This window comes from Sceloporus occidentalis, unplaced genomic scaffold (genome assembly GCF_023333645.1).
Source record: "Sceloporus occidentalis isolate IW3139 unplaced genomic scaffold, rSceOcc1.0.p SCAF_50, whole genome shotgun sequence".
Lineage (NCBI taxonomy): Eukaryota > Metazoa > Chordata > Lepidosauria > Squamata > Phrynosomatidae > Sceloporus > Sceloporus occidentalis.
This window is the reverse complement of record NW_028317030.1, coordinates 333079-347570: the sequence shown is the minus strand read 5'-3', so window position 1 is coordinate 347570 and position 14492 is coordinate 333079. Positions and strand designations below refer to the sequence as shown.

The 14492-nt window shown below is 41.3% G+C and overlaps 1 protein-coding gene across 1 annotated transcript; it reads left to right on the top strand.

Annotated features, from left to right (window-relative positions):
* Nucleotides 1-11085: 11085 nt before the first annotated feature.
* LOC149288570 (outer mitochondrial transmembrane helix translocase-like) lies at nucleotides 11086-14173 on the top strand. Its single transcript, XM_089491315.1, has 5 exons — nucleotides 11086-11169; nucleotides 11453-11542; nucleotides 13024-13074; nucleotides 13492-13625; nucleotides 14065-14173. Exons 1-5 carry the CDS (start codon nucleotides 11086-11088, stop codon nucleotides 14171-14173), a joined length of 468 nt encoding a protein of 155 aa, XP_089347441.1.
* Nucleotides 14174-14492: the final 319 nt, after the last annotated feature.

Here is a 14492-nt window from a genome sequence, read left to right as displayed (position 1 = left end):
GGAAAGAAATAAACTGGGGAAGGAAGGACCAGGACAGTGAAGAAACCTGTATATATCCTTTTAAACGCCCATTACTTTATAGTGCTATTCCTTTTTGCTTTGTCTAATATTTCTAAGGTTGCATTGTAGAAGCAGTTTTACAATTGTGTTTGTTCCCTGTAGGTGACCTGGAGTGACATCGCAGGTCTTGACAATGTCATCGAAGCCCATCGAATCAGCTGCTGTTTTCTCTTTGGCTGTGAAGCTCCAGCCAACTATCATTTTCATCGATGAAATCGGTAAGTTGCTCTTGGAAGTCACCAATCTCTAGCCATGCCAAATGGTGTATGTATTAGACTTCAATGTGATATTAGGCAACTGGTGCCCAATCAATGGGCATTAATGAGTCTTTTTGTACATTCGAAGTCGTTCCATGAGTGATCATGAAGTGACGGCCATGATGAAAGCCCAGTTCCTAAGCCGTTGGGACGGGCTGGAGACAGGCCACAATTGTCAGGTAATATCTCGTTGGCATTACCTTAAAAAAAATGTATAAGCAAATCTTCCAAACTAGAGTACATTGTTTAGGATTTTAGGCTAGAGAACACACAGATAAGATGTGTATCCAACACTTTAAAAATACAGATTGCGTGCATAAGTGTAGTTCCTAAAGGATTTTTGAGGCTCTGGGATTTGGAGAAGAAACCACACATCATTCATTCTAGATTTATCATATTTTTTCAACACATTTTCCTACCATATAGTACTTCTTATGTTTCACTTTTGTTGTATTTTCATAGGTTATTATCATGGGGGCCACGAACCGACCTCAGGACATCGATCCAGCAATACTGCGGAGGATGCCAGCCAGATTCCTGATTAAGAAACCAGTATGTAACTAAAATGTCTTTTTAAAGGAAATCCTCATGTTAAACTGGTGTATATCCATGTTCTAAATAATCTCAATACATCAACCTGCAAAAAATGTTGCATGACAAATAGAACTTTAGTAAAAAGAGGAGTTGTTTATATTTTAAAACAATGTATACAAAAAACAAAAACTGTCTGCGCTTCTTACCCTAATATAGTTGGCAACAAATATATAAACATAATATAAATGAGAGGTTTTGGTTATATGAATTGGCCAAAGCATAATTAAGCTCACCCGCCACGTCAAGGCACACTCTCAATAGGGTGAGAACCTACTCTCACCTCCTACATAGCTGACACACAAAGCAGTTTATACTGCTACCAAAACCTTATTAATGTGTTGGGGGAGGTGCAATTAAACCTCCTCCCCATTAACCCCTGGACAGCAAGCTGCAACCAGACTGATGAGCCAACAACCTCAAATATGTGCAAACAGGGAAAAGAAAAAATGTCGGTGCGCTAAGCTAGTCACAGGCTCAAATAATACAAATATGTAATACGAGGCCTACCAAACAGGTGTAAGCATGCAGCAAGAAACAGTGTATTGGCTGTACAATGTATACAAAAAACAAAAACTGTCTGCGCTTCTTACCCTAATAAAGTTGGCAACAAATATATAAACATAATATAAATGAGAGGTTTTGGTTATATGAATTGGCCAAAGCATAATTAAGCTCACCCGCCACGTCAAGGCACACTCTCAATAGGGTGAGAACCTACTCTCACCTCCTACATAATGGACACACAAAGCAGTTTATACTGCTACCAAAACCTTATTAATGTGTCGGGGGAGGTGCAATTAAACCTCCTCTCCATTAACCCCTGGACAGCAAGCTGCAACCAGCTTAATTATGCTTTGGCCAATTCATATAACCAAAACCTCTCATTTATATTATGTTTATATATTTGTTGCCAACTTTATTAGGGTAAGAAGCGCAGACAGTTTTTGTTTTTTGTATACATTGTACAGCCAATACACTGTTTCTTGCTGCATGCTTACACCTGTTTGGTAGGCCTCGTATTACATATTTGTATTATTTGAGCCTGTGACTAGCTTAGCGCACCGACATTTTTTCTTTTCCCTGTTTGCACATATTTTAAAACAAACCCATTTTATGACCTGCATTAAACATTTAGTAGCTATTGTATAAATACACAACTTTTACAGCCGGTTTTAAACCAAATCACTATTGTTAAGATAAATAATGAAGATAATTAGAACCTGCGGTTCTCTTAGATAGTGATGTATGGGTCAAATACTACTAATACTAAATGCTACTGAAGAAACAAGGTTATTTAAAGTTTGTTTTAGCCACTCCATAACTATGAATTCTTCATATATTTTCCCATTCCTATACTTCAAAATGCATTCTTGTTGGGATTAACAAGACTAATTATGAATAGTTTTTCTAAAATGCTGTTTTCATCTTTTTTTTCCTAGTCTACGGCACAGCGTCAATCAATTCTCAGTCTCATCTTGGAAAATGAAAATGTAAGCGACTTATACTTTGATATATGTGATTTTTATGTAATGGTTGACTATTCCACCAATGGCCCAAGAACCGTCCTGCTCAGCTGGAACTGCCTCAGATAGTCACCCCTTTCCACAACATACTGTTAAATGTCATAAATCATAAAGCCACCATTCTCTGGCTACTGGTATAATATCAATCTTTTACAAGATTCCTAGGCAATTGCGATCTTTTTACACAATGCATTTTCAGATGGACTCGATTCTTCTCAGTCTTGTTTGACTCTTTTCCTTTCCCTAAATGTTTAGAAAAACACGCCCTTGATTACTCTTTATGAATCTATATCACCTGACTTTGGTCTCTTGGTAGTTTTTTGAACTACACTGGGGAAAATCACCAATTAATTGTCCTTATGTGTCCTAATATGTTTTCTTTAGGTGAATGAAGATGTAGACCTGCGTGAAATTGCCGACTACACCGATGGATTCTCAGGAAGTGATCTGAGGGAAATATGCCGCGATGCCGCTCTGCTTTCCCTCAAACAATATGCAGACAGCCATTCAGACGATGGGTATGTGTCACCTCTCTCTCTCTTATATTCATGTATTGCATATGAAACCCCTATGTAATGTTTTTTGGCTAATGGTAAACGTAAGAAAAGCCTTTGTGTCCAGTGACACAAAATACTGACGTGACAAAGTCAAAGCAAGATGTGCCATTTTGACATAGTAAGTGCGTGTTATGGAGCACACACTCTGTCCTTCTCAGAGGAGAAACCCACATAGACCTCCTGTTTTTTTTTGTCCCACTGAATGATTGAGTGAATACAGTCCAGAGAACTTTACAACTTCATATTGTAGAGTTGGCTCCACCAAGTGAATCATTGTATCATTTCTCAGCATCTTCACACTTTGTAAACTCAACTCGCAGTAAGTTAGATTTCAGAGTGACAATGAGCTGATAACAAAACTATGCCCACTGACAAGCTATTTTTATTTCTTCTTTTCCAGCTTTTGTCAGGATAGTGTAAAAATAGGACGGCTCCACTTACATAAGGCAATAGAAAGAATGTGCATGTTCCAGGAGCCAATGAGCCAGGGAATCGACATGCTGTCCTAATACACGAAGCCTAATGGATTTAGAGATAACCAAGACGTATTGGTTCTCAAGTTGGACTCATAGGATTATTATTAGTAATAGTATTGTTAGTTATAAGTTGTAAGTTGTAAGATGTAGTTTGAATAAAGTAGGTTAAGGCCAAGGGCAGTGTTATCTTTCTGTTTAAGGTTGTGTGTGTGTGTCTTCTACAGAATAGTGTGAATAGTTTTCCTCTTAAGACGCTTAAGTCAATAACAGAGCTGCAGAACCTGCGTGTGTTATATAAATGTAATTTAATAGTCCAAAAACATGCGCACTTTATTCCGGAAACCAAATGAGTGCATTTCTCGTGTGTATGAGGACAAGGGTATGTACTTATGTTATAGGTTTACAGGGAAAAGAAAAGCTATGCGTGGTAGCATTTCATTGTACAGGGCAAGAAAATTAGCAGTCTGCTTTTCGTCCAACATCTATTTTTATCTCATTTATTTAACTTGAACCATCATTGTTTGCATCTTTGAATTGATGTTTTCATGATCAGTAAGCTGTAAACATGCAGGCCACACCTACATTGCCATATATGGAAAATATGTAAATCAGGCATGTTATGTCATAATAGTTAACTTGCATGGTCTTGACCTTACTCTAAGCCATGCCCATATCACCATATATGGAAAACATGCAAAGCAGGCAACTACGACGTCATAATAGCCAGGCTATAAAACCCCAGGGGCCTGCAGTGACTGTGCCCTCATTCACACAGTGATTGTTCATAGATGAGGACCTCAGAGAGAAGAAGAAGCTACAGGACTGTAGCTTCTTAGGAAAAGTATGTATACACTAAATTATAAATGCACAAAATCTAACATAGACCATAAGTCAAATGTATAGTTATATGATAAAAAGATAAAGGGATTTGGATAGTATTGTTTTGCTCAAAACTTGCTTCTCTCGAAAAATGATTGAACTGAGGTGTCCTTCCCCATGGAACGTGGTAGAATATAGATAGTAAAACAATGACATAGAAATTACTCTGCGCTAAGCAAATATAGCAAAACAAAACAGGATGTTACCATCTCCTCTATGGATAGATGGCTGCAATACAAGAGGTGGCTGAACTTTCTCCAGCAAAGCACTCAGGACCGGTGTTACATCCATCCATAACCAAAACGTTTGAAATATCTCTGATCAGAGCACTATTATTTCTGGCCAAATGTGGTTTAATTTATTTCATAAACAATTTGATTCCAACATCCAGCTTACAGTTACCAAGACCCATATTACCATATATGGAAATATGCAAAGTGGGCAATTGTGATGTCATAATAGCAAAGAAGCTACAAGGCTATAATGCGATAGAAAATGTGAGGATATTACGTTTACAATCTAGACTTAAAAAGTAAATAGACGTATAAAAGTATAGTTTTAAAATTAAAAAAAAAGATTTCGTTTTTTCTTAAATCCACTAGTTTGCTTCTCTATTGTGGTTTAAAAATCAGTAAGCTGTGAACACACAAAGCAGGCAAATTTCAAGTCCTAATAATTATGTTACATGACCATTGTACCACCAGCCACAACAATATTACCATATATGGAAATATGTAAAGTGAGCAAATGTGATGTTTCATTTACTTGAAAATCTAAAGTAGCAGTTGCCAAAAAAGGTTCTTCTGTATTAATGTATTTTTCCTGGCATACAGTGGCAGTACGAGTGGTAATGTCCTTTTCTTAGGGACAAGAAGAATCTAAAGATATAAAAACAATTAAATGCCCCGGAGCCCCTCCTCCTTACCCATAAAGCCGGGGCCGACCGTAGGAAGTCAGTTCTTTTTTTGTCCCTTTCAGGAACGGACAGGTTGGAATCGTCGGTCCGGACAGGAGTCCGGTATTTTCAGCAACTGGTGAGGCGCACGGGTTGCTGCCTTGGGGTTTCGTGAGCCTCCGATTGCTCCCCGGGTGGTGAGCAGAGAGAGGTCTTCCCTCCGTAGCGGTTCGCGTTACGGAGGATGTATTTGATGTCTTCCTTTTGTTGCCAAGGAAGTGGGAGCATGCGCAGTCTGGTAGAACGCACGCCCGGGTGTCGTTGCGTTCCACTGAAGATCCGATCGCGCTACTGAGCATGTGCGAGTCGGATCTTCCGGAGGGCGGCAATTTTAAAATTGCTTATAAAGCGCTTTGCCTGTCTGACTGCTGGAGCTTTCGTCAGTACAGGGCAGCCGTGTCACCAGCCCCCCCACACGGTCCAGAGGTGGTTAGGGTAAGATATTTCTTTATCTTGGCTCTTTCTGATCCTCTTCCCTCCTAAAGAAAAAAAAACAAAAAAAATTTTTTTTTATTTATACGCTTTTTTCTTTTTATCAGATGTCTAGTCCGGTACCATCAGAGAATCCGGATAAGGATAAAAGACCTGCTCCAGCTCCCAAAAAAGCCATTTCTAAAGCTAAACATTTAACATGTTCTGAGTGTGCTACTCCACTGCCTGATGGCTGCTGGAAAAAATTGTGTAACTCATGCTCTGCTGAACAGCTTGCTTCTGAGAAGCGTAAAGACCTACAATCTTTCCTTGGGTGGTTCCAGGAAAATTTGGCTCAGACATTTGAGGCGTTCCAGTTCTCGGCAGCTCAAACCCAGGAGAAAGTCAAGATTGGTTCTACACACAAGCACAAGAGGTCCAGGTATTTCTCTCAATCAGACCTTTCCTCGGGTGAGATCTCCCGGTCCTCTAATTCATCATCAAGTGATAGTTCGGAGGATGAGATGGTTTTTCCTCCCCGTGACCTCCGTAAGTTCACCAAGGAGGTGACTCGTCTACTCCTAGAGGATGATGTAGGAAGAATTAAAGGTTTTCCTGTGCTTCCTAAAGTGGATGACCTTATTGCCAGGGAATGGAAGCACCCTGGGAAGCGAGCTTTCATTTCCAAACAATTTAAGCAGCTGTTCAGGCTTCAGGGGGAATATTCTTGGGAGGATCCCCCCAAAGTGGACGTACAAGTGGCCCAGCTCTCCAAAAAGACTACTCTCCCTATTGGTGAGGTGTCCGGTCTTAAAGACCCTATGGACAGGAGAGAGGAGACTTCATGCAGGCGTATTTTCCAGGCTGCAGGAGCTCAATGTAGGGTGGCGGTGTCCAGTGCAGCAGTGGCTAGGGCCCAGCACATGTGGATTCCAGTTTTGCAAGATCGTCTTGCGGATGATTCTGATTCAGAGATTGCTAGGCTTTTAAAGAACTTAAAGCTTTCTAACAGTTTTTTTGTGGATTCGGCTCATGAATCTCTTAAGCTCTCAGCCAAGAACATGGCATTGTCTTCTGTGTCACGCAGAGCCCTGTGGTTACGGTCCTGGACGGCTGATTCCCCTCCCAAATCTGCTCTCTGTGACTTACCTTTGGAAAGTAAGAAGTTGTTTGGTGCTCCTTTGGAAGACCTTATTAAGCAGATTTCGGATACTAAAAGAGCCTTACCTCAGGATAGAAGACCAAGGTGGAACCGTAGATATCCATATAGGAACCCGAGGCCTTTTTTCCAATCCGCTAGATCTCAGAATTTTCGTGGGCCCTTTGGAGATAAGAAATTCCAAGACCGGCCGAAAAAGCAGGACTAAAGAAAATTCTGACAAAGTGGGAGGACGCCTGCGGCACTTCAGACTCTCCTCCGGCACTCAGATTATTTCAGAGGGTTACTGTAAACCGCTGTACAGAATTTTCGGATGGAGAGTATCACCTCAGTCACACAGGTTCTAAAGGAGGGAGATTTTATGGTCACCTTAGACCTGTAAGACGCATATCTTCATGTCCCGATAGCCGAGGCGTCCAGGAAGTTTCTGAGGTTTGCTCTGTGGGTCAATCAGAGGGTGCATCATTTTCAATTCAAGGCCCTTCCATTCGGTCTGGCATCAGCCCCAAGGGTTTTCACAAAGATCCTTTGTCCTTTGACAGCTCACCTCAGAGAACAGAATATGTCGATCATTCCTGGACGATTGGCTGATCATGGCGGCTTCCCGGGAGAAGTTGTTGTTAGACCTGTCCACAACTATGAAGTTTATGGAACAACACGGCTGGTTAATAAACAAGCAAAAATCTTGCCTCATTCCTGCTTCCAGGACTCTTTTCCTGGGGTTTTTGGTGGACTCAATGTCCCTTTGCGTTTATCTCCCGCGTCCCAAGCGGATAAAGATAAAACAAGAGATCTCGACACTGCAAAGATGTCCAACTTGTTCTGTCAGGAAGGCTATGAGCGTCCTGGGTCTGCTGACCGCTTCCATCCCGGCGGTACCTTGGGCAAGGTGTCAGCTTCGTCCCTTGCAGTGGCAGATTCTCTCAAACTGGTCCAAGCAAGAAGAGGATCTGGACACTTCCTTCACAATAAGTGGCCAGGTCCTATCCCAATTGAATTGGTGGAAACAGTCAACCCATCTCGCCAGAGGGCTCTCTTTCGACCAAGAAGTTGGATAATTATCACCACAGATGCCTCCGGCCGAGGATGGGGAGCCCATCTTTTTCGAAGGGAAGATTGGGCTCCGGTAGATGTTGTCCGCTCGTCAAATTTCCAAGAGCTGAAGGCAGTTCTTCAGGCTCTCCTGGTCTTCAGGCCCTTCATAGAGGGTCAGACGGTGAAGATCCAATCAGACAACGCAGCGGCCGTCGCCTATATCAACAAGCAAGGTGGGACGCGGATACGGAGTCTTCAGATCCTGTGTGCAGTAATTATGGAGTGGTCCCAACTTCATTTGACAGATATTTCGGCAACTCATATCAGAGGCCGCTACAATTTAATTGCGGACGATTTAAGCAGGGCAAAATGGTCACAGACAGAATGGTCTTTAACCCCACAAACCTTCTGCGCTTTGGTGGCACGCTTCGGTCTCCCGGAAGTGGATTTGATGGCGACTCGAAAAAACCACAAGGTCCCGGTGTTCGCGTCCCTCAACAGATGGGATTCGCCTCATTTTCTAGATGGTCTTTCCATGGTGTGGAATTTCTGGTTGGCCTACATCTTCCCGCCAGTGGCTTTGATTCCTCGCGTCCTGCTGAAAATTCGCTACGACAAGGCCAGGGTCTTGGCCATCCTTCCGTACTGGCCCAACAGGAGTTGGTTTGTCCTCCTCAAGCAGTTGACCATCACCTGTTGGGAGCTGCCAATTTCAACACAGTTACTGGAGAACGTCGACCTTCGCCCGGAACTTCTTCAGGTGTTCCGTCTGACAGCCTGGCTGTTGCAAGGCTGATTTTGAGTAACCAGGGTCTGGACGAAGACATCTCAGATTTTCTGTTGACATCGGTCAGAAGTTCAACGTCCAGAATTTATTTCCGGGTGTGGACCAAGTTCCTCCTGTGGTGCTCCGCAAGGCATCTTACGATTTTTCCTCCGTCCATCAACTCCGTCATTCGTTTTTTACAGGAGGGTCTGGCTTTGGGCCTTAGTGTCTCGACCCTTAAAGGGCAGATCTCGGCCCTTAGTCATTTTTTTCTTTCTGATCTGGCCTCTCACATTCTTATTAGGCATTTCTTTAAGGCCGCCACTATTCGACGTCCTCCTAGGAGGTCTTTGTTTCCGTCATGGGATCTTACCGTTGTGCTTCGAGCCCTATGTTCAGCGCCCTTCGAACCTCTGGAGGAAGTGTTTCATGAAACTTCTCTCGCTAAAAACGGTTTTTCTAGTGGCTATTACCTCGGCTAGGAGAGTTGGGGAAATCCAGGCTCTTTCCTCCTCTCCGGAGTTCACCGTTTTTCATGATGATAAGGTTGTTCTCCATGTTAAACCTTCGTTTCTCCCTAAGGTCATTTCCAGGACCAGTATTAATCAGCCCTTGGTTCTTCCTACTTTTTTCTGTATCCTTCCTCTCCTGAGGAATTGGCTTGGCACACGTTAGACGTCAAAAGAGCTTTAGAGATTTATATTGATCGGACCTCCTCCATCCGTTCCTCGGACCGTCTGTTTGTCAATTTTTTTGGGCGGTCTGCTGGGAGAGCGGCTTCTAAATCTTCCATTTCCAGATGGCTGGTGGATACCATCTGTATGGCCTACCAGTCCAATGGTCTCACTCTACAATGGCCCATCAGGGCCCATTCCACAAGGGCCATGGCAGCCTCCTGGGCAGAAAAGGCTGCAGCTTCGCCTGAGGACATTTGTAAGGCTGCTACCTGGTCCTCATTCTCCACCTTCGTTCACCATTATCGGCTAGACATCTTCTCCTTCTCTGCGGCGGATTTTGGGCGTAAGGTGCTCCAGGCGGTGGTCTCCTGATATGTTCTCCCCCCCAGTTCCGGGATCTTGCTACATCCCACTCGTACTGCCACTGTATGCCAGGAAAAACGGAAATTTTTTACTCACCGTAAATTCCTTTTTCCTTAATACAGTGGCAGTACAGGTTTCCCTCCCTTCTTGTGATAGAATAAAATGTTTTTGGCAAGCAATTCTGTGTGTGTCTTGTTACTTACTGACTTCCTATGGTCGGCCCCGGCTTTATGGGTAAGGAGGAGGGGCTCCGGGGCATTTAATTGTTTTTATATCTTTAGAAAAGGACATTACCACTCGTACTGCCACTGTATTAAGAAAAAAGGAATTTACGGTGAGTAAAAAAATTCCATTTTTATTTGTCTTTAGAACATGTTTTCTATGGATGTCTTTTCTCGTTATCTGGTTGGGAATCATGTTATCGGCAATATTGTCAAACTGACGGTATTGGGCGCAGCCAGTTATTACACCGCCAAATGGATGATGCATGCCTTCGATTCAACCAGAAAACCGGAACCAGAAGATGAACCTCAGATAGAGGTATGGAACTTTTTTCTTAATAACTTTGACAATAGAGAATACCAGTAAAGTCTATAGAAAGAAGGAGTAACAATGTTCCCTAAAAGATAAAATCCTGTGATTGTAAACGGGATGTACAGATATCAGTATTTACATTAGTTCTCCAAAGCTATGTGCAGTGATCATCCATGAATCTCACCAGGTGGACCTCACACGGGAAAGGGTTTTAATAGCATTGCCTGAAATGTGGTATTCTTGGTGGGATCCTTAGTTAATCATTTTAAAATACGGTAAACTTACTTTTATTCTTTTGGTATCTTGTAGGCTAAAGAACCGATGAGTCAGATTGGAGGAAAAACTGTCAGTCTGACGCAATACGAAATGTGCATCGCCGCACAGTTAGTGGACCCACTCAACATGGAGGTAAGGGAAAAGGTTACATGGAAAGAAGTAAACTGGGGAAGGAAGGACCAGGACAGTGAAGAAACCTGTATATATCCTTTTAAACCCCCATTACTTTATAGTGCTATTCCTTTTTGCTTTGTCTAACATTTCTAAGGTTGCATTGTAGAAGCAGTTTTACAATTGTGTTTGTTCCCTGTAGGTGACCTGGAGTGACATCGCAGGTCTTGACAATGTCATCGAAGCCCATCGAAGCAGCTGCTGTTTTCTCTTTGGCTGTGAAGCTCCAGCCAACTATCATTTTCATCGATGAAATCGGTAAGTTGCTCTTGGAAGTCACCAATCTCTAGCCATGCCAAATGGTGTATGTATTAGACTTCAATGTGATATTAGGCAACTGGTGCCCAATCAATGGGCATTAATGAGTCTTTTTGTACATTCGAAGTCGTTCCATGAGTGACCATGAAGTGACGGCCATGATGAAAGCCCAGTTCCTAAGCCGTTGGGACGGGCTGGAGACAGGCCACAATTGTCAGGTAATATCTCGTTGGCATTACCTTAAAAAAAATGTATAAGCAAATCTTCCAAACTAGAGTACATTGTTTAGGATTTTAGGCTAGAGAACACACAGATAAGATGTGTATCCAACACTTTAAAAATACAGATTGCGTGCATAAGTGTAGTTCCTAAAGGATTTTTGAGGCTCTGGGATTTGGAGAAGAAACCACACATCATTCATTCTAGATTTATCATATTTTTTCAACACATTTTCCTACCATATAGTACTTCTTATGTTTCACTTTTGTTGTATTTTCATAGGTTATTATCATGGGGGCCACGAACCGACCTCAGGACATCGATCCAGCAATACTGCGGAGGATGCCAGCCAGATTCCTGATTAAGAAACCAGTATGTAACTAAAATGTCTTTTTAAAGGAAATCCTCATGTTAAACTGGTGTATATCCATGTTCTAAATAATCTCAATACATCAACCTGCAAAAAATGTTGCATGACAAATAGAACTTTAGTAAAAAGAGGAGTTGTTTATATTTTAAAACAATGTATACAAAAAACAAAAACTGTCTGCGCTTCTTACCCTAATATAGTTGGCAACAAATATATAAACATAATATAAATGAGAGGTTTTGGTTATATGAATTGGCCAAAGCATAATTAAGCTCACCCGCCACGTCAAGGCACACTCTCAATAGGGTGAGAACCTACTCTCACCTCCTACATAGCTGACACACAAAGCAGTTTATACTGCTACCAAAACCTTATTAATGTGTTGGGGGAGGTGCAATTAAACCTCCTCCCCATTAACCCCTGGACAGCAAGCTGCAACCAGACTGATGAGCCAACAACCTCAAATATGTGCAAACAGGGAAAAGAAAAAATGTCGGTGCGCTAAGCTAGTCACAGGCTCAAATAATACAAATATGTAATACGAGGCCTACCAAACAGGTGTAAGCATGCAGCAAGAAACAGTGTATTGGCTGTACAATGTATACAAAAAACAAAAACTGTCTGCGCTTCTTACCCTAATAAAGTTGGCAACAAATATATAAACATAATATAAATGAGAGGTTTTGGTTATATGAATTGGCCAAAGCATAATTAAGCTGGTTGCAGCTTGCTGTCCAGGGGTTAATGGGGAGGAGGTTTAATTGCACCTCCCCCGACACATTAATAAGGTTTTGGTAGCAGTATAAACTGCTTTGTGTGTCCATTATGTAGGAGGTGAGAGTAGGTTCTCACCCTATTGAGAGTGTGCCTTGACGTGGCGGGTGAGCTTAATTATGCTTTGGCCAATTCATATAACCAAAACCTCTCATTTATATTATGTTTATATATTTGTTGCCAACTTTATTAGGGTAAGAAGCGCAGACAGTTTTTGTTTTTTGTATACATTGTACAGCCAATACACTGTTTCTTGCTGCATGCTTACACCTGTTTGGTAGGCCTCGTATTACATATTTGTATTATTTGAGCCTGTGACTAGCTTAGCGCACCGACATTTTTTCTTTTCCCTCTTTGCACATATTTTAAAACAAACCCATTTTATGACCTGCATTAAACATTTAGTAGCTATTGTATAAATACACAACTTTTACAGCCGGTTTTAAACCAAATCACTATTGTTAAGATAAATAATGAAGATAATTAGAACCTGCGGTTCTCTTAGATAGTGATGTATGGGTCAAATACTACTAATACTAAATGCTACTGAAGAAACAAGGTTATTTAAAGTTTGTTTTAGCCACTCCATAACTATGAATTCTTCATATATTTTCCCATTCCTATACTTCAAAATGCATTCTTGTTGGGATTAACAAGACTAATTATGAATAGTTTTTCTAAAATGCTGTTTTCATCTTTTTTTTCCTAGTCTACGGCACAGCGTCAATCAATTCTCAGTCTCATCTTGGAAAATGAAAATGTAAGCGACTTATACTTTGATATATGTGATTTTTATGTAATGGTTGACTATTCCACCAATGGCCCAAGAACCGTCCTGCTCAGCTGGAACTGCCTCAGATAGTCACCCCTTTCCACAACATACTGTTACATGTCATAAATCATAAAGCCACCATTCTCTGGCTACTGGTATAATATCAATCTTTTACAAGATTCCTAGGCAATTGCGATCTTTTTACACAATGCATTTTCAGTTGGACTCGATTCTTCTCAGTCTTGTTTGACTCTTTTCCTTTCCCTAAATGTTTAGAAAAACACGCCCTTGATTACTCTTTATGAATCTATATCACCCGACTTTGGTCTCTTGGTAGTTTTTTGAACTACACTGGGGAAAATCACCAATTAATTGTCCTTATGTGTCCTAATATGTTTTCTTTAGGTGAATGAAGATGTAGACCTGCGTGAAATTGCCGACTACACCGATGGATTCTCAGGAAGTGATCTGAGGGAAATATCCCGCGATGCCGCTCTGCTTTCCCTCAAACAATATGCAGACAGCCATTCAGACGATGGGTATGTGTCACCTCTCTCTCTCTTATATTCATGTATTGCATATGAAACCCCTATGTAATGTTTTTTGGCTAATGGTAAACGTAAGAAAAGCCTTTGTGTCCAGTGACACAAAATACTGACGTGACAAAGTCAAAGCAAGATGTGCCATTTTGACATAGTAAGTGCGTGTTATGGAGCACACACTCTGTCCTTCTCAGAGGAGAAACCCACATAGACCTCCTGTTTTTTTTTGTCCCACTGAATGATTGAGTGAATACAGTCCAGAGAACTTTACAACTTCATATTGTAGAGTTGGCTCCACCAAGTGAATCATTGTATCATTTCTCAGCATCTTCACACTTTGTAAACTCAACTCGCAGTAAGTTAGATTTCAGAGTGACAATGAGTTGATAACAAAACTATGCCCACTGACAAGCTATTTTTATTTCTTCTTTTCCAGCTTTTGTCAGGATAGTGTAAAAATAGGACGGCTCCACTTACATAAGGCAATAGAAAGAATGTGCATGTTCCAGGAGCCAATGAGCCAGGGAATCGACATGCTGTCCTAATACACGAAGCCTAATGGATTTAGAGATAACCAAGACGTATTGGTTCTCAAGTTGGACTCATAGGATTATTATTAGTAATAGTATTGTTAGTTATAAGTTGTAAGTTGTAGTTTGAATAAAGTAGGTTAAGGCCAAGGGCAGTGTTATATTTCTGTTTAAGGTTGTGTGTGTGTGTCTTCTACAGAATAGTGTGAATAGTTTTCCTCTTAAGACGCTTAAGTCAATAACAGAGCTGCATTTCTCATGTGTGTATGAGGACAAGGGTATGTACTTATGTTATAGGTTTACAGGGAAAAGAAAAGCTATGCGTGGTAGCATT